Below are 23,197 nucleotides of genomic sequence, written 5' to 3' on the forward strand. Positions count from 1 at the left end.
TTGAATAGACTTTGATGAGTGAGAGAATACTAAATATGTGTTGCTTCTTTAAGTATATATTTGTAAAGGCATTTTTGTTGATGTTTGTCTCTCTGGTCTTGCATATTTATACAGTGCTGCCAACTTACTGTGAATCATAATGGCATAAGCGCATGGAGGATGACAACAATGAAAAAAAACACAGGCTTGTCAAAATGTCCCCCCCGCTGCACTCAAAAGTAACTGTTTTAAAAATCATGTAGCTGGCGTGGGATTATTTGCAGAGAACACGCAGTAATCTTGGTAAACATAAAACATTCCCGGGAAGGCATTACATATTATTTGTTTGGGAGAGATTTCAAGGGCGGCAAAAAAAAAAAGCTGCAAAAAGATGGAGCCTGAGCGGGGGTAAAATCATTGTGACAGCTTCAAAACAAAATATTCCAAATAAAACATTGCTGAATCTGATAGTGGCTCTGTCATTTTACAAAGGACAAAATTCACGAACCGGATTAGTCGGCAAGCACCCTTGAAGTGAATGCATTAAAACAATCAGCACCTGCTCACTGATTTTATCATTTCAACAAATTGACTAAAATGGAAGGTGGGAGTTAAGCATTTTCGGGCCACCAAGAAGCTGGATGGGAAAATGTTCAACCTTTTAAATCTGATAGCTGATGCCCTACTATCCTGATGAGTCTTCCCTTGCCCTTCCACTCCTGGAGGACGTGTGAGTGTGAAGGTTAAAAAGTTGAATCTTGGCAACATTGCAAAGTCTGCTAAAAAAAAAAATAAAACATTCTACATGGGCCGGAAGCTCAATTTTCAACTTTTCTCCAAAGTAAAGCTAATGAATTAATTCAGAAAACACACCATACCTCGCCCAGCCGATCAATATGCCATCCCTTAAAAATTCTATCTTTTCTGCTCTAGAAATGATGCCCATTCCTCGCTTGCCCTACTTTTAAAGTCCAAAGGAGGAGAAAAGTGACAGACGACATAAAAAGCATCATATTTTACCAGGCGGACTTAACAAGGTGTAGTTTGCGACCCCTATATAGTTCAATTGGAAAACAGTAAAGCTCCTTTATGATTATACGAGTAGTCAATTTCTTATCTCCCTCAGGAGACTGTCATGCTGCCAAAAGGCACAAGGTGGAAGTTAGATCCAAATATTCACAAAGTATCCCACTTAGGAAGACATTTGTCCATAAATTCCATTAGTTAACAAATCAGTGTTATTACTGAAGGCCTATTGGTCATGTTTGTTCATCATTTAAAACCGCTCCTAGTTACCAGGTGACATCCTTTTTTTAAGATATCCCATGAATAACATCATAAGAAAATGTAATGGTTTGTTATTGTGTCAATTATTCCCAGTTTTACATCACAGGGGGGCAAGACATTTTGGTCATTGTATAAGAATTGAATACCGGTAGGTCTTTACTGTCACACTAGATGGCTGAGCAGACACTCCAGAGAAAAAGGTTTTTGTATGCAAACGAATAGTCAACTGTCCACAATGTTTCCCCGTTAATTAAACGATTTAATCACATTATTAAATGTACTTAGTTGTCTTTATAAGATAAAACTGTATCTATCTCTGCCAAAATATCTCATTCTCTGGACTTCAAAGAGAGAAAAAATGTTTTCATAACTTCACTATTCAATAGAAACTACAGTGATACCTCGACATACGATCGCTTCGACACACGATCTTTTCGACATACGACGTAAAATTTGACTCGCCATTTGTTTCTACATCCGACTATATGCTCGAAATACGACAACATGACAGCGCTGCAGACGGACACACGGCGGATTTTATTTTGAGAGAAAACAACACAGGTTCCAAGAAGGTTAGTGCAGATGGTGAAACAAGGAAAAAGGTGGTGTTTACCATTGAAATGAATATAGAAATTTGAGCGTTGGGTGCACATCCATGAACTGGCTCAACAATACGGCCGTAGAATGTCGACGATCTCCACGCTCCTCCTGCGACCTCCGTTCGCCAGGTTTTTAATAATTTTAGAACTTGTGCAACACAGCATGCCTACTCTCCGCCCCCGCTGAACATGAAAAGTGAAAGTAAAAAGTCCTCTCTCTCTCTTTCATGTCAGCCATGCAGTGCGTTCAGGTACGCCACGCAAAACATATCTGCCACATTGGAACCCGATTCGTTACATTATTACAGGAATTATTATGAATATAATTTTATCATTCAGGTTTTTATTAATAATTTTTAAAAATTGCTATGTGTAATTTCCATTTGTTATAGTACCAGCAGTATTTATTAAGGATTTAGTGAAGGTTTTCAAGCTGTGGATCATATTAATGGAATTACAGTGGTACCTGTACATCTGAAGTTATTCGTTCCAGGACTTTGTTTATAAGTCGAAATGGTCGTATGCACCACACACATCATACTCCACGGGAGAGCTCCGGCAAAGGGCGGTGGGGACAGGCAGCTGGGTGGAAATTCCATGCAGCGGTCCCACTGCCCCAAGCCGAGCTCTCCTATTTTAATGCATACATTGCACTACCCTCCTCACACAATCCCATCACGGTGCTGGGTAATGGCTGCCAGCCAGGAACCTGGCAGCCACAGTAATAGGGTGGTAGGTGGGTCCCACACTCTATCTCTATGGCGTGGCTGCCGGGGCGTGGCCTCCCCTCTGCCTGGGCTGCCGGCCGCGGGAGTGGGGGGAGGTCGGGGCTCCATCTCCCGTCGCCCCGCGGCGGCTCATCGGTGTTATCCTGCCTCCGCCCTTCCCTTTCTTCTCTGCCTGGGTATCCGCCCTGCACTCCGCCGCGGGTCACTGGCTGGACGCCGGTGTATCGGCTGGACGTCGGCCTGCTCCGACGGGGGACCCTGCCCTGGGCTTGGTGGGCCGCTGGGGTCCCGTGGCATGCTGTGCCGGTTAGGGGGGTTGCGGCTGTGGCTCGTGGGACGGGTGGGCGGACAGGGTTGGGGGTGGGCGTGGGGCTGGTGGTGCGTCCCCTCTCTCCGTCCCTGAGGGCTGGTTGATGGGCGCGTGGGTGGCCCGTGGGACCACCCTGGATCCCAGTGGGGTGACGATGGCTCTTTTGCTGGGCTGCGGGAGGAGGGATGGGTGACGCTGGGCGGATTGGGGCCGTAGCGCTGGGTTGGCGCCTGCGGGGCGTCTCCGCTCGCCTGCGCGTCAGCCGCGTGTTTGGTGGGGACCACGTGCGGCTGGGTGTGATTGGGCGCACTCGGGTGGGGAGTCCCGGTGCCGGGATTGGCGGTGGGGCGGCGGTGGGTCGTTTGCCAACGGGCTTACACTCACAAGCGATTCACATGATTGCTGGGTTCTAGATCACAGAGCAGATTTGTGTACACTCTACCCGTCCCAATCACTTAGTTTATAGACCCCACCCCCTTCTTTTCCTGGTCAACAGGCCCCCCACATGGTGTCAACCAGAAATACATCTAGCTGACGATAAATGTATTTGTTGTTGTTGTTGTTGTTTGTGCCTCTTTTCTTTCTTTTCTTGTGTTTCCTTTCTTCTGCTCCCCCATAACCCCTTCCTGTTCGCTGCTTTGTCATAATAAATGAGGTATGTTGAATGATCACAATGGGAGTATGTCATACTCTCAGTGTTCTCAAAATATTAAAACTGTTCAGACAAACCGGACACTTAGACTTCCATTCTCCATGTCAAACAACTGAACAGGACAGGTTTTAAAAAATTTAATTAATTAATTTTTTTTTTTTTTTTTTTTTTTTTTTTTTTTAATGGCCGTATGTCGAACAGGATTTTCCCATAAGAATACATTATAATTCCATTAATTAGTTCCACAGCCCGAAAACCTACACTAAATCCTGAATAAATACTGCTCTTACTGTTGCAAATAGCATCTACAAAGAGCAAAGCAAATACATTATAATAAAAATCGGAATCATAATAATAATAATAATAGTAATAATACCTGTAATAATCTAACAAATTGGGTTCTAATGTGGCGGTTGTATTTTAAGTGGTGTACCTGAATGCACCGCAGGGCTGACAGCAGAGTGAGAGAGAGTGCAGTTGAGATATGAATTTCTCTTTTAAAGTCCTGTTGTTGTTGTTGGCAGTTGGCGTGTTGTGTTGCACAAGTTCTGAAATAAATTATTAAAACCTGACGAAGCTGGCGATCTCTTTGGCGATGGTACCACAATAATAATTGTCACCTTAACTTATAAAGACTGACGAACAGAGGTCGGAGGAGTATTATCAAGCAGATCACGGACGCGCACCCCACGTTCATATTTTTCCATCATTCCATCTTCATTTCAACGGTAAGCCTTTTTTTTTTTCTTTTTTCACCACCTGCTTTAACATTCTTGGAACCCATGTTGATTTCTTTCACAAGAAAATCCGCCGTGCGTACGTCTTGCAGGAAAGCAATGAAATTGGGACACTTTCATAAATCGTTGTATTTCGAGCATTTCGTCGGATGTAGAAACAAATGGCGAGTCAAATTCGAGGTAGCACTGTATAATGTATTCTTATGGGAAAATCTTTTTTTTTTTTTTTAAACCTGTCCTGTTCAGCTGTTTGACACAGAGAATGGAAGTCTAAGTGCCCGGATTCTGAACAGTTTTAATGTTTCACATGGAGAGTCTGACATACTCCCATTGTGATCCTTCAAAATACCTTTTTATTATGACAAAGCAGCGAACAGGAAGGGATTATGGGGGGACAGAAGAAAAGAAATACAAGAGAAGAAAGAAAAGAAACACATACACAAACAACAACAAGAAATACACTGAACATCTAAACTAGTTACTAATATGCTGGTGCTATCGTCAGCGAGATGTATTTCCGGTTTACACCATGTGGGGGCCAATTGGCCAGTGAAAGAGGAGAATGGGGGTGGGGGTGTCTATAAGACTATAAGCTAAGTGATTGAAAGGGGTAGAGTGTACACAAATCAGTTCTGTGATCTAGAACCCAGTAATCGTGTGAATCTCTTATGAGTGTAAGCCCGTTGGCGACCAACCCTACACCGCCGCATCGCCAATCCCGGCACCGGAACCCCCAACCCGAGCATGCCCTACCACATCCAGCAGCACGCAAGCCCCACCGGGCATGCGACAGCCACGCAGACGGGCGGAGAAACCGCACGGGCGCCAACCCAGGGCCACGGCCCCCACCCAGCCAGCCCGGGGAGGGAGGGCGGGCGGGGTGGTGGGGGGGCCATGCGCAGCCCATCCCTCCTCCCGCCGCCCAGCAAAGGAGCCACCGTCCCCCCCCCGGGACCCAGGGTGGTCCCCCGGGCCACCCGCGCGCCCATCAACCGGCCTTCAGGGATGGCAGGAGGGGACGCATCACCAACCCCACGCCTACACCCACCCCCGCCCGCCCACCCGGGCCACGAGCCACAGCCACAGCCCCCCAACCGGCACGGCACGCCACGGGACCCCCAGCGGCCCACCAAGCCCCAGGCAAGGCAGGGTCCCCCGCCGGTGCAGGCGACACCCCGCTGATACACCGGCGCCCAGCCAGCGACCCGCGACGGAGCGTAGGGCGGATGCCCAGCCAGAGAAGAGAGGGGAAGGCGGAGGCAGGAGAACGCCCAGGAACTGCCAAGGGACGATGCAAGATCGGAGACCCGACCCCCCAACCCACTCCCGCGGCCGGCAGCCGAGGCAGAGGGGAGGCCACACCCCGGGAGCCACGCCATATAGAAAAAGTGTGGGACCCACCTACCACCCTATTACTGTGGCTGCCAGGTTCCCGACTGGCAGCCATCACCCAGCACCGTGATGGGGGTGTGAGGGGAGGGTAGTGCAATGTATGCATTAAAATAGGAGAGCTTGGCTTGGGGCAGTGGGACCGCAGCATGGAGTTTCTGTCCAGCCGCCCGTCCCACCGCCCTTTGCCGGAGCTCTCCTGTGGAGTATGATGTGTGTGGTGCATTTAAAAAAGGTGCAGGGATGGCGGGGCCTGTGGTGAGGAGGCAGCCGTGAGGCCCCCCCCCCAACAGGTCCCAACCATCCCACAACCTTGGTGTGTGGTGCATTAAAAACAGGGGGGAGTCGGGCTGGGACTGTAAAGCCCCGTCCCAACTCTCCCCGGAGAAATGTATGAGCATGTAAGTGCCAGGGTGAAAAATATTTACAGTGCTGAAGTGAGAAGTGCGTGAGTTAAGAGGCAGGCTCCCGCGGGCGTGGCCCCGTCCACCAGAACCACCGGCCCCAGGGCGGAAGAAGCGTCAGGGCCCCGATCAATCCCCGCCCCAGACCACCCACGGCGCCTCCACGACCGCCCAGCCGAGCACCCACCCCGCACCCCGAGCAGGCGCCACACCAAGCGCCGGCGACCAGGGGGCGTCCACCCCACCGGCAAGGGACAGCAAGCCTCACCCTAGGCCCCGTGGGCCCCAAGAGGCCCCGCCAACGACCCCGCCGGCCGGGGGGCAGCCGCGGCCGCCGCGGCCCAGGGAGACGGACAGGGCCGGAAACAGACCAAGGGGAGGGAAGCGCACCCCCCACAACCCAACCCCGGGCCAAGAGGGGCGCGCGGTATGGCACCAGAGGGCACCTCCCCGGCACCCGGTACAGGGAGACGCGGCTCCGGCCGGGCGGACCTGGGAGGGAACCATGGCTGTCGCATACACCCCCCGGCCCCCACCCCAACTCCACCCCACCCCGGCCGGCCGGGGAAGGGCCGCGGCCCCGGACCGGCACCCACGCGGCCCCCCCACCCGCCCACGACACCAGCGCGCGCCCGACGGGACCCCCCGCACAGCCAGACGCAACCAGACAAGCCCCGGCCGAAAATCCCGGGGGCCAAGACCGGCGGCGCGACGGCCCAGGGCAGGACGCCAACAAACTCCACCTGTAAAGCTGATAGAAGAAGAGGTTTATCGAACACCATTAGATGTATGCCAAGGACCAGTGAAGTGTATTATTTACGCATAGTTCCTTAATTGTTCCAAGTCTGATAAGTAATATATAGGGTGTTCCAAAAAAAGTTGCATATGATCCCCAGTAGCCGGAAACCAAATTGTCTATGAGTATCCTTGTAAAGTAAGCCCATTGACCGACTAAACTGTGAAGGAAGAAAAATTATTTATTACATGCTGTTGGGAGTGTATAAAACAGGTCAGATTTAAACATGTCCAGTTTCCAGCTGCAGAAGGATGCATACAACTTCCCTGGACACCCCGCATACATCCATTTATGTATACATTTCTATTATTTTTGTGGCATTCCTTCGCAGGTGAGAGAGAATCCTTATTCTATGTTCATCATTCTTGCGACCGTTTCCCACTGTTGTTCGTATTTGACCATTTTATTTGTCTGTTTGGCAGATATTTTCTCTAATGTTATATATTCAATGATTAGATTTAGCCATTGGTTAATGCTAATGTTTTGTTTGTTTTTCCAATTCAACAATATTGTTTTTTTGGCTATCGTTAGACTTGCTAGTAGTGGACGGGTTTGATGGATAGAGATATTCACTGTATTCAGATCGCCAAGCAGACAAAGAGTTGGAGACAATGGAATCCTTATGGGAAAATCTTACTCGACATACGACCATTTCAACTTACAAACTCAGTCCTGGGATTAATTAACTTCGTATGTAGAGGTACCACTGTACTTTTAATCGCAAAACATCTACGTTTTTATAAAATGTACACTCTGACTAGTGACCAGAGGCATTTTTGAGAAGAATGAAGAGAAAACATCTCGATCGTTATTGCGCCTCCTTTTTTTATTCTCTTCATTTTAGCTGGCGGAGCCAATTGAGTTTTTTTTTTTTTTTTTTTTTTAAATGTTTATTTTTTTCCACCATGGTCTTAGCTGTCTACAATTACAGGAGATTGTGGTTAGATAAAAAAACTAACCAATGTTTTTTTTTTTTCTTTGCTGGAGCAAAAGATTGAAATGCAACCTGACCAAAGATGCGGCAGGTGATAAAGTAACAAATCACGTATTCTTGCTTTAAGTTTATTCCGAGCCGCGCTCTACAGGGTTCTAATTAAACGGCTGAATTAGCCCGACGTCATCATCTGAGATAAGCATTTCGATTTCCTTTTCTTCTTGTTGTTTTTTATTTTTTTGGGGAGACAATCTAGGCTGTAAAAACAGCGTGGTGCTGCTCTAATGTGTTGCTTATCTGCAGAAAAATAGATAAAACACTTTGTGTTTACAGTATCCAACAGCTTAGTTTCAACTGGGGACACAGCCATTTAACAGACATGGATTGGAGGGTAAAATAATAAAATAATTTTACTGTGTAAATTACAGCAATTACACTGACTGGCCACAACATTAGGCACACTTCTATTAGCGCGCAGTAGGAAATTTACATGATTGTTGTCGAAAAAATAAGTGCAACACTTTAAATTAGTACATTTCACCTACCACTTGTTCTCAATAGGGTGAAATAAAATATCAGGGTTCACCCTGAACCCATCTGAATTGCGTGAAATTGACAGCTATCTCGAGGCATATTTTCACCTTTGAAAAACTGGACAGTCAAGTTTTTGTCATTTTCAGAGCGCATAGGTGTACCTAAATAAATGCCCCATGGAGTTTATTTCACAAAAAAATCTCATTTTCTTCTTCTACGCCTTCATCACATCTGCATAATAGCGTCATGAGAGAGTCATTTTCAGATAGGCAGTTTTGTTCATGAAAAGTACATTAGCGGATGCTCTTATGAGCAGTTAATGGCCAATTGGAGGGATTAATGCCGCAGTCTTTCAGAATCCTAACCCTTGGATTTCTCCTCGTCGTTAGTGCGGTCGCCGAATGTGTACTGCGGCCGCGGTGGGGGAAGCATTGGGCTTAAGCCAGTGAAGCTACAGGTGCAGCTCATTTGCTTGATCAACAGCACACTGATTAGAGAATACACCATTGCACACGAGGACTTGGGAGTGCTAGTTTAACATACTGATTGAGCCTGGAGCAAAGCCGAAATGTTGTCTATATGAGCCCATGTGCCGACGGCTAATGTTTTGTACGGGTCTTGGATTCTTTTTTCTTATTTGGGGAATGTATCATTCATATCAGTGAACAATAATTTTTTGTCTTCCTTGAAGTTAACATGCATGTTTTGTGAATGTGGAAAGAAGGACACTTGCAAATGCCACAAATTCCTCGATCTATAGTGATCGTTGTCAGAACAGAGATACGCAATAGCCACTTTCAGACTGAAGGAACCAGAGCACTTGGTTCCTATAACGCTCGGCCACTCCACTATATACTGTAGGAACTATCCTTCGCCAAGCAGTCATGTTGGCACACTGGTACTGCGCCTGATGCAAACTGCCGTTAAGTTGTAGTCTGCGCCAGTGACGCATTACTTACTCGCCACAACCACCTCTGGCAAAGTAAAAACACAAAAACTAAGATGAACGGAAAACAGCGAAATGGAGACCGTCAAGGACACCGCGGCAATTCATGCATGTTTAAAGGGAATAGTTTCTATCAGCAAGCAAATCCAGAGTCAGACGATGAGACAGATTTAGTACATGGTAGTTTTTTTCTAAATATGGCGGCTTTTCGAGGTGCACGTGTATCGTAGCTCCTGATTTTAGTAAATCACCAAACACCTACGTAATCGAGTTCCTACGGCCGCACTGAAAGTCCGTACCTCAGAGTACAAACTAAAATGGTTCTCAGAACTTGAGTTCCTGATCCCTAGTCCCTACATGTGTGAACACGCAATATGACGTCATCGTCCACCAAAGGTTTTCTAGCAACTAAGGATAGTTCCTACAGTGTGACAGAGGCTAGTGACACACTAGCATGTCAAAGTTGCTTAGGACAGGGTGAGAAACTTAAGTGAAAAGAGGATCTTTGCTGACGTTATTTTTGGCGCATGCGCAGTTGGTTATGTGGCAAGAAGACACATACATGATGGGAGGCAGTAAAGATGATAAGACAATTATTAAATGGTTATTAAATATTTGATTTTACCAATGAAGGCTCATAATAAAGTATTGATTGCTATAATAGGATGTTCCATGATTGATTGCAGTAAGAGACATTTTTGGAATTGATAACTATAGACATGTTTAGCTCTTGATAATACTGCCTTGTCATTCTGACTGGTTTAGACCGTCCTAGGTTCCACAGGTTAACTTCAATACATTTAAGGAATCATATTGTTGCATTTTATTACATACCAAAAGCTATTGCTTCATGAAATGTATTTGATGAGATTATGAGTTATTAAGTTGTTATTATATATTTGCTTTTATCAATTGCTGCCCGCAATGAAGAAATGCTTTTGCTTATTGCTGCCCGCAATGAAGAAATGCTTTTGCTTATTATTATTGTTCTCGAAGAAAGAATGTTTTGTCTTGCCTGGTCAAGGTCAGAAGAGGCCGCCCTGCTTTGCTTAAATGTGCTGACACATATATATGTAATTCCACTTACATGCACACACATACCCAAACAAAGACAAGAGATGTCGCCAGCTTGCTTCCCCTTTTTCCCTTTTACGGCAAGACACCCGTCTGTTGCTTGGGCCATCCCACATAAAAAGCGATGTGAAGGAGGGGCTAGTTTGAACGATTGCAGAAGCCAAATAGTTTCCCCTTATTCTCCTTGCAAGCTTTTCAACTAAATTATCTTCTCTCCTTATTTTGGGTAATATTATCAATGTATACCTAAGGATTCGTATTTGAACTTGACAAAAGATGTGATAAACAGTTTGCTGGGTGAAATCTCCAATATATAAAAACATCTGAAGACCGGAGGTTTAAAATATGAATTGGCGACAACGTCGAAGTGATTCATAGCCTTGCAGTTTCAAGGAAAGTTGGGCCAAATGTGGTTATTCTACAACCACATCTATATAAATTAGCAAGTATAAGTATTATAAAGCACTCTGACCAACATTTAATCTGTGGGAAAGTGCTACATAATCATACACGTATCCTAATCTGACAGATCACCGGGTTTAATCTCTTGATCGTCCACAGCTATTTCTTTCATTTTTTGAGGTCCCTTTTAGTGGGAATTTATAACATTCGACCACGCAGCAAGGGTGAAACTTCTGTCTTGCTAAACCCTCTTCGAAATGTGCAAAACAATCGAATTACAATGATGCAATGCAGTAAATGTAAACAATGACATCACAAAAGATGTTCTGTTGTAGTTAGTGGCCAAGGTTAGTCAATCAAAGACAAGAATTCGGAACCCAGTAGAATAAAAGATTTAATTCATGAAGACAACTACAACTACTTTAATAGTCACTTGTTCTACCCTAATTTTGTGGCATACAAACCAATAACTGTTGACACACTGCCACCTTTTTCCAGATCTTTCCAGGACCTGTCCAAGCAGGTGGACTTAGCGTATGGGACGGTGAGAGACTCGGCTGTGTACGACTACTTCCAAGCCAAAGGCACCAACCCCCTGGAGCAGGACAGCACCTTCGCCGACCTCTGGAAAACCATCAACAAAAACAACGGTTTCGAGCATTCGGTCTCAGGCCCCTTTGAAGGCATCAAGAAGGTGACTGTCAAAAACACTTCAGCCTCAGTTAAGCCATAAATTTGAATTCAAGCATCAGAAATAATGAAAATCAGGCAACTTGATGCGTATTTTGGTTTGAAATGTAAGAATTTCAAGCACTGCAGCTCTGAAGTAATATTTTATAACTCCTTTCCTGTCCATCAAACGTACCAGCCACAGGCACATGTAAGTTGGAGAAGGTGAAATCTATAATTTAAAATTATCTGTCTAGACCACATATCTAATGAGGATGGTACACTGTCGAGCGCGGACTTTCACCAAGTCCAATTACATCAGTACCATGGGTGGTCTTTGGTTGAGGATGCATTGCAGTTATGTAAATGTAACGCAATGAACTAGATTGATAAAAATACCAAGTCAAGTCATGTTCATTTTCCATGTTCCATGGCCTAGAAGTTTTTATCCACATAAATATTTACAGACGAATGAATGAATGGTTTTACTATTACCTTAGATTTGTTTAGTGATAAACTTCCATCTTTTATACAAATGTAGGCTGAATGTTACATATCTTGTATCTTGTATCTTGAGTGCTTGTGCCTCCAGTTTCACATCGTTTCCAGGAAATTGAATGAAAGCGTGTGCTGTAAAATAAAAGTTGTAGATCCTGTATCCACGGTTTCGTAAAGTTTCATGGGAAGATTCTTAGTCATTAAGTGCAGTAAGTAATGAATACATTTCTGGATGACAATCAAAAGTATGCACATGAAATTCCACTATATTCAAAGGGGTTTAAGCGCCGAGCAGCTTTCTAAGTTTTATTTGCTGCTAAGTCATTTAAATTATCAACATGTCCTCGTCGCGATACACAAATGAGCATCCTTCCTCCACGTGTGTTTTGCGAGGGCGAGTTGACTTTCTGACTTTGCATGGCCTTAATGAGAGGCGAGGTGCAGAGGCTTCGTCTGTTGCGTTTGTTGACGGCGCCGTCGGATGCGAGGACACCACAGGGAAGACCGTCACAGCAGTGAACACAACAAAAACAAAGTGGAAATCCAAAAGGATTCCAGAGCCATTCTCATTTTCTTCATAAGCGGAGTGCGCTCGCGGGCTGCGGCGCATGTCGGCAACAACTATTTTCATCATTGTCCCCCAAAAATTGGTTTGTGCTTTTCCGTTAGTTTTATTACATTCAAATTGCAAGTTTTCTATCCTGCAGCTAAATCTCAATTGTTCTGTGTCGATTAAAACCTCTAACAGTGGTTCACTAAATTCCACCATGACCAACATCTGATGATCAGTGTTGTCACAGATTACTTGAAAAAGTAATTTAATTACTGATTATGCCTCAAAAAAGTAATATAGTTATTTTACTGATTACTTTATTATCAAAGTAACTAAGTTACTTTAAAAGTAATTTATCGCTTAGTTTTTACCAATTTTTCTCCCTTTGCTGCCTCAACATAAGAATGAAAACAGCAAATGTCATGGCATATAATTGACTCGCCGATAATCAAATTTAAAGGGGAAGATAGAATTTTTCATATAAGACTTAATTTTTGAGTTAGCGGGGGTTTAATTAGTCAATGGAGTTGATTTCTACCACCATTGACTCGCGCTATCATAGCTACTCTGGAGCCCTGAAACTAACAAATAACTGACAAACTGCATGGGATTTGTTGAAATCAATTCCCCCCGACTAATTAAACCCCCGCTAAAACAAAGATTAAGCCTTATGTAAAAAATTCTGAACTTCGGGTTAGGGTTTAGGTTTAACAGCATATCTGTGCCAATGTAAAACAATGCAAATTGACTGCACAATAATCAATAACACACATATGATTTGCACAGTGCAATAAACACAAAGGCTGGGGCGGGCGTGAATGCGCGCGCACAATCCGGAAGTACGGCGAACACACACACAGTCAATTTGGCCACAAGACGTGGCAGCAACTAAGCACTTTGCACTCAATCAGACTTACAACACATCCCAAAGATGCTAAACGAACACGTCACCTCACGGCATAAATGTGCAACACAAATACGATGTAAACAATCCTCGCCGACTACACGCCATTGCAACAGCAAAGCTACGAAATGGCCGCACGTGTAGCATTCATGGACGCACACAAATCAACATTCCCTCGCACATCTCAACAGGTGGCTGCTCTCAGCACAAATGTGCACCCTCGCTCCACACGCCTTTCTCTGTCCCAAAACAGCGCGTCTTACTTGAGACCAAAACAGGAAGTAACTATGAGCGGTTACCATGGAAAGGAACACGTAGTGGGATATTGAAAATGCTCTTCATAGATGACTACAATATTCTTCATTTTAATTCAGATTATTGGAATGGAAAAATGAACACGTTAGATTGCTCGTTACTGAAAGTTATCAGTTTACAATAACGCGTTAGTGACAACACTGCTAATGATAAAGCCTAAGCCTAAACATTCACATTAGCTCCGATTTTGGGTTAGGGTTAGTTAAGGGTTAATTAAGCAAGAAATCTCAATGATTCAATCACACTTGTAAAACATCACAGAAATATATGTTGTAAAACAAACTTTTTTAGATTTAATACAAACGTATTGAATTGAAAGGTTAAATATAACTGAACTGTACTTAAAAAACATACTGTAAATCAAAAGCATAATATTTGAAAAAAGGCAGCAACATCACAGTTTGTGTATTAGCACCGCAATATGAGAGAAACCTTTGAAGAATCCCTGCTGTAACAGCTGTCAGGTTATATTTTGCAGTATTATACATATCATCGAGATAATATGTTGAAGATATGACTGAGGGAAAGTTCACCAAAGTTGAACAACAGAAAGTAATGGAAGAAAAAGGAACACTACTTATTTTGTGACACTAATGCAGCACTTCAAGCAGTATAAAAGTAAATGTGTTCCCAGGAATAAAGGTTTTAGCTTGTATTGTTGTGCTGTGCTATCTCTTCATGTAATGAGTGAATGTTTTTTTTTTTTTTTTTTTTTTGAGTCTCTTCTGAACTATTTCAAATTGATCTTTGTCAAAAATCAATACGACTCATACTTAGTCAAGTTGTCTTTTTTTGCAGGCATTCAGATGTCGGCTCACGTAATTATCCTTTGTGTATGTGTGTTTTGTGATGGATCTTTTTTGGGGGGTGGGACATAGCGAACAAAGCAACAGTAACAAAACAGCAGCACCCGAACAAGAGTTTATGAGAACTAAATAGGAGTCTCCCAGATGGCCTCCATTTATGCATCCGACATACGACATTTTGAGATTACATTACAGTGATCCTTTGTTTTTCGCAGTTAATGGAGACCAGAACCCGCCGCAATAAGTGAAAAAACGCGAAGTAGCACCCCCCCCTTGAATTTTTTAAATATATATATATATATATATATATATATATATATATAGGGCTGAAAACATTCTGGTGACTTGAATTTCCGCTCTGAGACCCCAATTTGGCTTTCGAAATTGTCCAATATGCACGTGATATATCATTGGAAAGCTTAAAATCTCAATTTTCTGGGGGAAGAATTTTTTTTAACTGGAGGGCTTTTTTTATTTTTTTTATTTTTTTTATGTTTTTTAAATAGCAAAACCCTATCTGGAGGTGAGAGCACGCGAGAGCAGAATTAAAGACGCCATGACTTTAACGAGATATTATCGCGTACTTACCTTGTTTTGATCCAAAAACTCCATGTAGCATGTATCACCGAGTGTCAACACACAGCTGTGAATGGCCACAGCTGGCTTTTTTGGGGAGTTTTATGGGTGAAACGTGGTAATATAACAAGGGTCGCGATGCAGAAATCGCAGTCATCAAGGAGTGGTCGAGATGTTCTTTTTCATATATTTACCCTTTTAAATGTTGTTTTTCAATTTTTCTTTGTATGGATCGATTATTTATCATCTAACTTATCGGAGAAAATGCGATAGTAACAAAAGAAATACAGTTAAGCGATAGTTATGAGGTAGATATCTGTGACTTTTTTACAGACACCATTTTTTTCATTGTGACGTAATTTGTTTAAAAGTTTAAAATATGCAAGTTAATAATTTTTTTAAGTCGTTTATTTTTTTATTATTATTTTTTTTTTAAACAAAATACTGTAATTTTTGGACTATAAGCCGCTACTTTTTTCCTTCATTTTGAATTCTGCGGCTTATAGTCCAGTGCGGCTTATTTGAAGATTTATTTGGGTTAATGGGTAACAATTTATTACAAAGCGCCATCATAACATTGTCATAAGACCATCATTCATACTTATGACAGTATCATGGGCATTACTAAATGCTTATGTTGTGAAGTGACATCCGACAAATTATGTCAATAACTCCATTTATGTCCAGCTTGGATCTTTTACATCCATTCAAAAGTGAGATAATTTGCCGGATACCACTAAATGACATCTGTTATAAGCATTCATAAATGCTCATGACAGTATCATGTCATAATTATGACAGTGTTATGTCACCACTGTCTAATAAAGTGTTACCAAATACCATAACTAGCAATTAATGAAACAACTGGAACAGTAACTGAAGAAATTTTTAGCACAGGACATGAATTTTGATTGTTATTTACATCTGTAGCGCTGCAATGCATGCTCGGAGGCATGTTGGACAACAACAGTGTTGACAGCAGAGGTTGACTGTTTGGCAGTGATGGCCAAATTAAGCTTCTTGAAGCAATGAAGCTTTGCAGCCAATTGGTTCAAAGTAATTGGTATGATGCTGATGTCAAATAATGTTTTACTGGTTAATATCCTTTTCGTATAAATATCCCATAATACATACTTAATGACATACATACATACATACATACATACATACATACATACATACTACAGGACAGCTGCGGCTTATAGTCTAGTGCGTCTTATCTATAAACAAATGCCGTTTTCCTGCCAAATTTGGTGGGGGGGGGCCGGCTTATAGTCAGGTGTGCCTTATAGTGCGAAAATTAGTTTTAGACATCGATTAATGAATCTAAGCTAAAAATGACAGACATTTTGAATAATAAATATAATTAATTACCTACGTTTTATGGATGGGTTCAAACAAAACCGCTTGTGCGACGTCTGTAAACGGGGGTTTTGAGGGTAAAACGGACAAATTAAAAATAGTTTGGGGGCTTAATGTGCCATGAATCTGCTATGGCAGCATATAGACATATTGTTCTTTCAAACACAACAATTCATTTGGCTTAAAATACAGCAGTTTCTTTTAAAGAGGTTTGCAAGAGCAGAAACTGCTTTTTCAGTCATGTCTGTGTTTTCCGCCATATATATTTTAACAAAAGGTTTTTAAGCACTTCAAATGTAATAAATATGATAAATTTTAAACGTGTTACTGTCCCACCGAATTACTTTTAAACAAGAATAAAGTAAGAAAATGCTTGGCTTTATTAAATGCTTCATTGAGTGAGTCCACTCAAATCCGCTCAAGCTGCTCACTTATGCACAATAAGTTGCCACAGCAACTGTTTAACAAGTTAAACGATGATTGATCAATGCGGTGCTTTGAAGTTTCGGCTTCCAGGCATCTATGGCATGAGCAAACCTTAACGTCTGTCAATTATCGTTAACTTTAATAAGCAACTCCAGTGTACTGCCTGACCAAGAAAAGGAGCAGGAGAGAGAGAGAGAGACTTCGTGATCGGGTTGGGACAGCTCATCTGTATTCATTTATTTATTTATTTAATTGAAAAAAAATCTGCGATGGACTGAAGGCGCGAGGGATCCCTGTACATACATTTATTTTTTTTCCCCCTTAGATATACTTTTCACACAACCATATTGGGACTTAAATACACTTTGGGCTGAAGTTGTTTTTCACAATTATTAGACAAGTTTCTGCCTTGAAGCGATGTAGGCATGTGGAGCTACAGATGTTGTGCATGCCAGAAAGGGCTTTGAATGTAAACGGGAGAACAGTCATCATGTGATGTTGTTTGTGATCAACCTAGGCAAAGCGAGAGTCCTACGCCTTTCTGTGGGACATGGCGGTAGTGGAATACGCCGCACTCACTGACGATGACTGCACGCTGACAGTCGCCGGCAACAGCATCAGCACTCGTGGCTACGGCGTGGCTCTGCAGCACGGCAGTCCTTACAGAGACCTCTTCTCTCAGAAGTACGTACTCGTTCCTTCATTATCACCATCTCGCTACTTTAATATGAAGCCCCTGCGGGTCACAAGGCTGAGTCAGAGAACAGCCGCCCTGGCGGGCTGGGAACAAAAGCGAACAACGGCTGACTTTCTCAACCTCATAAGCTTCCAAATGAATGTGCGTAATGGCTTTTGCTATTAAAGAAGAGCGTGTGTGAGGAAGGATATGTTAAAACCAAAAGGAATGGTTTGAAGGCAGGGGGAAATGGGGATATGTACTCTATGATGGAGGATAGTGCACTGCTGCTTTCAGGTGAGTGTTGTTGCCTGGCAACCACACAGCCATCCACCGAAGCCAATTTGGAGTCTTTAATAAATATAACATTGGTGTTTTCGTAAACATCAAGGGAAATTTTGTCTTTAGTGTGGCTTTATGCGTGTCCTATACATCAGCCTCGCTTAACCTTCTTTTGTTTTGGGTTGTTTCTTTTTATAACCATTAAAGAGACTTTAGTTCTCAACTTAATTTTTTTTTTTAAAAAAACATCAAATGTAATTTTGACTCTAGTAGTGAATATTCATTCAGTAAACATCAAATAGAATGTAGACTTCAATAACCTACATTTTATTTTTGCACTGAAATATACAACAGTCGAGACAATTTGTTTTTCAAAGACTCTTAACATCAATATTTTTGTAAACATTTGAGAGAATTTAGTCTTTGTGATTGTTCACAACAAAGACAAGATTATCTTACATTGACATATACCCAACACATATACTTTGTATATCTGGAAATCAGTTGGAGTTTATTAATATTCTTCTTCCAGGTTCACCTATTGCCGTTTCGACAATGCGGACAGACCAGGAATAAAAAAAAAAAAAAAAAAAGAAAGAAAAGATGTATTGATGTGAATTTCACATGGGCTTGTGTAACATGATAGATGACGAGTGACAGCAATGGTTCTTCAGCCAAAGATCTTGAATACATCACTTGTAGGGAAAATGAATAGAAAACACTTGCGGCATCTATAGCCATGGTGTTTCATGACTACTAATGTGTATAAATAACTCCATGTGGAATGCCTCAATGTACTATGTGTGTGCATGTTTCTCAGTGTGCGTGTTTTGTTAGCTTGGAATAAATGTGCAAAGTTATTCTCAAATATTTATGTGCGCGTCCTTGTTGAAAGTGTTGAAAAATCACTGCCCATATTATTGAAGGCCAAGTCTGTCGTCTTTTTTTTCCCTGACACCGCCACAACCATGTGGTTCTACACCTTGTTGGTGTTCTGTACCAGCTTGTTTTTTCAGCCAGACTATTGTTTAAATTTATTTGCAGCTCGGCGTAGTACTACTTCACAACTCTCATTGCAAAATATTCTTCTCATGAAAAAGGCTATTTTAACCACAAGATGAAATAATGTTAAACTACTCTTGTTCATATATGACTGAAGTTGCATCCATCTAATGATCTGCATCTAAATCTCTGCAATGGACTAAATGGATTAGCAAGACCTCGAGTAGAAAATATGCCAAGCTTCAAATTAAAATGGTTAGGATTTGCGGTGGCCTTCACATCAATTTTATTATGAATACTTACACAGTGTATCACAAAAGTGAGTACACCCCTCCCATTTCTGCAGATATTTAAGTAAATCTTTTCATTGGACAACACCGACAAAATGACACTTTGACCTCTTCTGAAGACGGTAGAAAGCCCGCCCGTCTCATGGTCTGATGAGATGGGCGGACTTTCTACAGTCTTCAGAAGAGCCTTCCTTCTGGGGTGACAGCCATGCACACCAATTTGATGTAGAGTGCGGCGTATGGTCTGAGCCCTAACAGGCTGACCCCCCACCTCTTCAACCTCTGCAGCAATGCTGACAGCACTCCTGTAAAGAGTCACGTGACATTTTGGAGGGAAAATGACAAGCAGTACTCAATTTGGAAATTAAGGGATGCACGTAGTTTTTAAGGGGTGTACTCACTTTTGTTGCCAGGGGTTTAGATATTAATGGCTATATTTTGAGTCATTTTGAGGAGAAAATAAATTACCTCTATTATATACGCTGCACACATACAACTTTTCATTGTGTCAAATTGTCATTTTGTCAGTGTTGTCCCATGACAAGATATACTTAAATATCTGCAGAGATGCGAGGGGTGTACTCACTTTTGTGATACACTGTGCAGTTATCTCTTTGTGCATGATTTGGTTAGCCCATATTTACACTGGATGCCTTTTACTAACAGAACCCTTCCATTTTTTTTTCCAGTCTTGTGACTGGCAGTGTTCACATACATAAGACCATGACAATATTAGATGACAAGCATTCCCTTCAGTGTACTGTCAGGATAGCTACAGTGGTATGAACACGTATCTAAGCCTTTTGAATTTTTCACATTTCTGCATAAAATCACCATCAAATGTGATCTGATCTTTGTCAAAATTACACAGATGAAAAAAGTGTCTGCTTTAACTTAAACCACCCAAATATTTACAGTATAGGTTTTCATATTTTAACGAGGACAAGTATGCAAACAATGACAGAAGGAGGGAAAAATAAGTCAGTGCACCATCCCATTTAATATTTTGTGCCCCCCCCTTTGGCAGCAATAACTTCAACCAGACACTTCCTGTAGCTGCAGATCAGTCTGGGACATCGATTAGGACTAATCTTGGCCCATTCTCCTCTACAAAACTGCTGTAGTTCAGTCAGATTCCTGGGATGTCTGGCATGAATCGCTGTCTTTAGGTCATGCCACAGCATCTCAATGGGGTTGAAGTCTGGACTTTGACTTGGCCAATCAGAATGTGTAATTTGTTCTTCTGAAACCATTCTGAAGTTGATTTACTTCTGTGTTTTGGATGATTGTCTTGTTGCAGCATCCATCCTCTTTTTAGCTTTTACTGTCTGACAGACAGCCTCAGGTTTTACTGCAAAACATCCTGATAAACTTTTGAATTCATTATTCCAATATTGATCGCAAGTCATCCAGGCCCTTAGGCAGCAAAACAACCCCAAATCATGATGCTCCCTCCACCATGCTTCACGGTCGTGATGAGGTGCTGATGTTGGTGAGCTGTTCCATTTTTCCTCCACACATGACGTTTTGTGTTACTACCAAATAATTCAATTTTGGTTTCATCAGTCCACAAAATATTTTGCCAAAACTTCTGTGGAGTGTCCAAGGGCCTTTATGTGAACATTAAACGAGCAACAATGTTTTTTTAGACAGCAGAGGCTTCCTCCGTGGAGTCCTCCCATGAACATCATTCTTGGCCATAGATTTACATATAATTGATGTGTGCACAGAGATATTGGACTGCGCCACTAATTTTTATAAGTCTTTAGCAAACGCTCTAAGGTTCTTTTTTACCTCTCTGAGTATTCTGCGGTGAACTCTTCGCGTCATCTTATGTGGACGGCCACTCCTTGGGAGAGAAGCAATAGTGCCAAACTTTCTCCATTGGTAGACAACTTCTCTGACTGTCGATTGATGAACATCCAGACTTTTAGAGATGGTTTTGTATCCTCTTCCAGCTTTATACAAATCAAAAATCCTTGATCGCAGCTCTTCAGACAGCTCTTTTGACCGAGCCATGATGCACATCAGACATTGCATAACATCAAGACAATTATTACCAGGTGTGTTTTTTATAGTGGGCAGAACAGCTTTAAACCACTCATCAGTCAGTGATTGGGCACATACCTGACTTGAATTGTTTAGTAAAAATTGGTTTCAATTGCTCTTTAAGTCTCCTATGGCAGAGGGTTCACTTACTTATTTTCCCCCCTTCTGTCATTGTTCGCATGCTATCCTCATTAAAATATGAAAACCTATAAATGTTTGGGTGGTTTTAGTTAAAGCAGACACTGTTTTTTTCTGTGTGATTTTAACAAAGATCAGATCACATTTGATGGGGATTTTATGCAGAAATATGAGAAATTCATAAAGGTTTAGATACTTTAATACAACGATAAATGACAATTGACAAATAACTATAATTTTTATTTAATGTAGGATTTGAAGCTTTTTAAATATAAAGCAATAAGTGACTGTGAGCTTGTCAACAATGGCATATTTGATTACAAAGCATTGTGGCAGTTTTTCTTTGAACTGGATGACACTGCGTCTTATTTGAAAGAAAACAGCAAGCACCCACCTTCCCTGCAGGTGTTTCACTATAAAGTGTGGGTGTTGAATATGCACTGATACTGCAGGTCTAGAAGGTTTTTGAGCACACACACAACTGACAGGATTGACTAAAAGTTAAGGTTCAATCTGGTTTTCGCCTGGGAAAATGTGGGTTGGAAACACTCCCACAATAAAGCATTTCACCTGGAAAAGTGTGGGGTTGACACACCGACATTCCCTTGTGGGTGTTATCAAAATTATCAGTCTTGTTACTTTTTGATGGGAAATGTGTGGATGTTGAAACAAACACTGGTCTCATATGTGCATAGAAAAGTGTGGTTGTTGAAACCTTTCCCTGGGAAGTACTATACGAATGCAGAGGTGGGTAGTAACGAGTTACATGTACTTTGTTACATTTACTTCTAAGAGTAGTTTTTCTAAGCCGTAATTTAGTTGAGTAAATTTGTGAAGAAAAACGCTACTCTTACTCCACTACTTTGGGCTACACAAGAGTTGCTACATTTTTCCTCTTTATTCTACATATTATTTTTTTTCCCCAGCGAGGCCAAGAGTAGCTCGACTAATTTCACCAATGAGACGTCGCAACAATAACACATGACACCATTAAACCATTCAGACGCAAGCTTGGCGTTCTATGATCACGCCAGCCTGTTCAATCACGTGGCGTCTTTAAAGCAACGTAATAAATGAAGTATTTGACATAGAGCGCCGCAGTCAACGTGACTCGAAAGCGCGGATTTAAACATCTCTCCCAGTTTTTATTTGGCGTCGATTGACCACGGAAAACTAGAGATATAATCATGAAGGAACTATTTTCTCCACTAGAGTGCACTCATTTTTTTGGGACAAATAATGCTTTATTTCTGTTGGGGGGTTTTTCTCTCGCCAGATTTCGATGATTTATATATTTATTCATATGTATTTCTGTAATGGGTTATTGTACAGTACAGTATCATTGTAACATAAGTTCATATTGATAGGTATGTACCTAGACAAAAAAAAAATACATTTTATTGCTTAAAAAAAAAAAAAAAAACCTAAAGCAGTTACTCACAATGTTACTCATTACTTGAGTATTCTTTTCCCTGGATACTTTTTTACTTGTAGTTGAGTAAATTTTTAGATGACTACTTTTACCTACTTTTAACATTATTTTGAAGTGGGGTGGGGGTTCCCGGTGCCGGGATTGGTGGAGGGGTGGCGTAGGGCCGGTCGCCAACGGGCTGACACTCACGAGGGATTCACACGATTACTGGGTTCTAGATAACAGAGCTGATTTGTGTACACTCTTCCCCTTCCAATCACTTAGCTTATAGACTCCCCCACCCCCGTCCCCTTCTTTTCCTGGTCAACAGGCCCCCCACATGGTGTCAACCGGAAATACATCTAGCTGACGATAGCACTAACATGTTAGTAGTTAGTGTAGACGTTCAATGTATTTTTTGTTGTTGTTTGTTTTTCTTTTCTTTCTTCTCTTGTTTCTTTTCTTCTGT

At 42.1% G+C, this 23,197-nt stretch overlaps 1 protein-coding gene across 4 annotated transcripts in view; it reads left to right on the forward strand.

Annotated features, from left to right (window-relative positions):
* grid1a (glutamate receptor, ionotropic, delta 1a) overlaps window positions 1-23,197 on the forward strand; it is a 489,918-nt gene that overhangs the window by 460,621 nt on the left and 6,100 nt on the right. For all 4 annotated transcript variants that reach the window (XM_057847669.1, XM_057847666.1, XM_057847665.1 and 1 more), the window contains 2 exons: window positions 11,270-11,465; window positions 17,398-17,564. In XM_057847669.1, the coding sequence (XP_057703652.1) occupies window positions 11,270-11,465; window positions 17,398-17,564 (363 nt within the window). The remainder of the gene's footprint in view (window positions 1-11,269; window positions 11,466-17,397; window positions 17,565-23,197) is intronic.

Source organism: Corythoichthys intestinalis, chromosome 10, assembly GCF_030265065.1.
Source record: "Corythoichthys intestinalis isolate RoL2023-P3 chromosome 10, ASM3026506v1, whole genome shotgun sequence".
NCBI classification, from domain to species: domain Eukaryota; kingdom Metazoa; phylum Chordata; class Actinopteri; order Syngnathiformes; family Syngnathidae; genus Corythoichthys; species Corythoichthys intestinalis.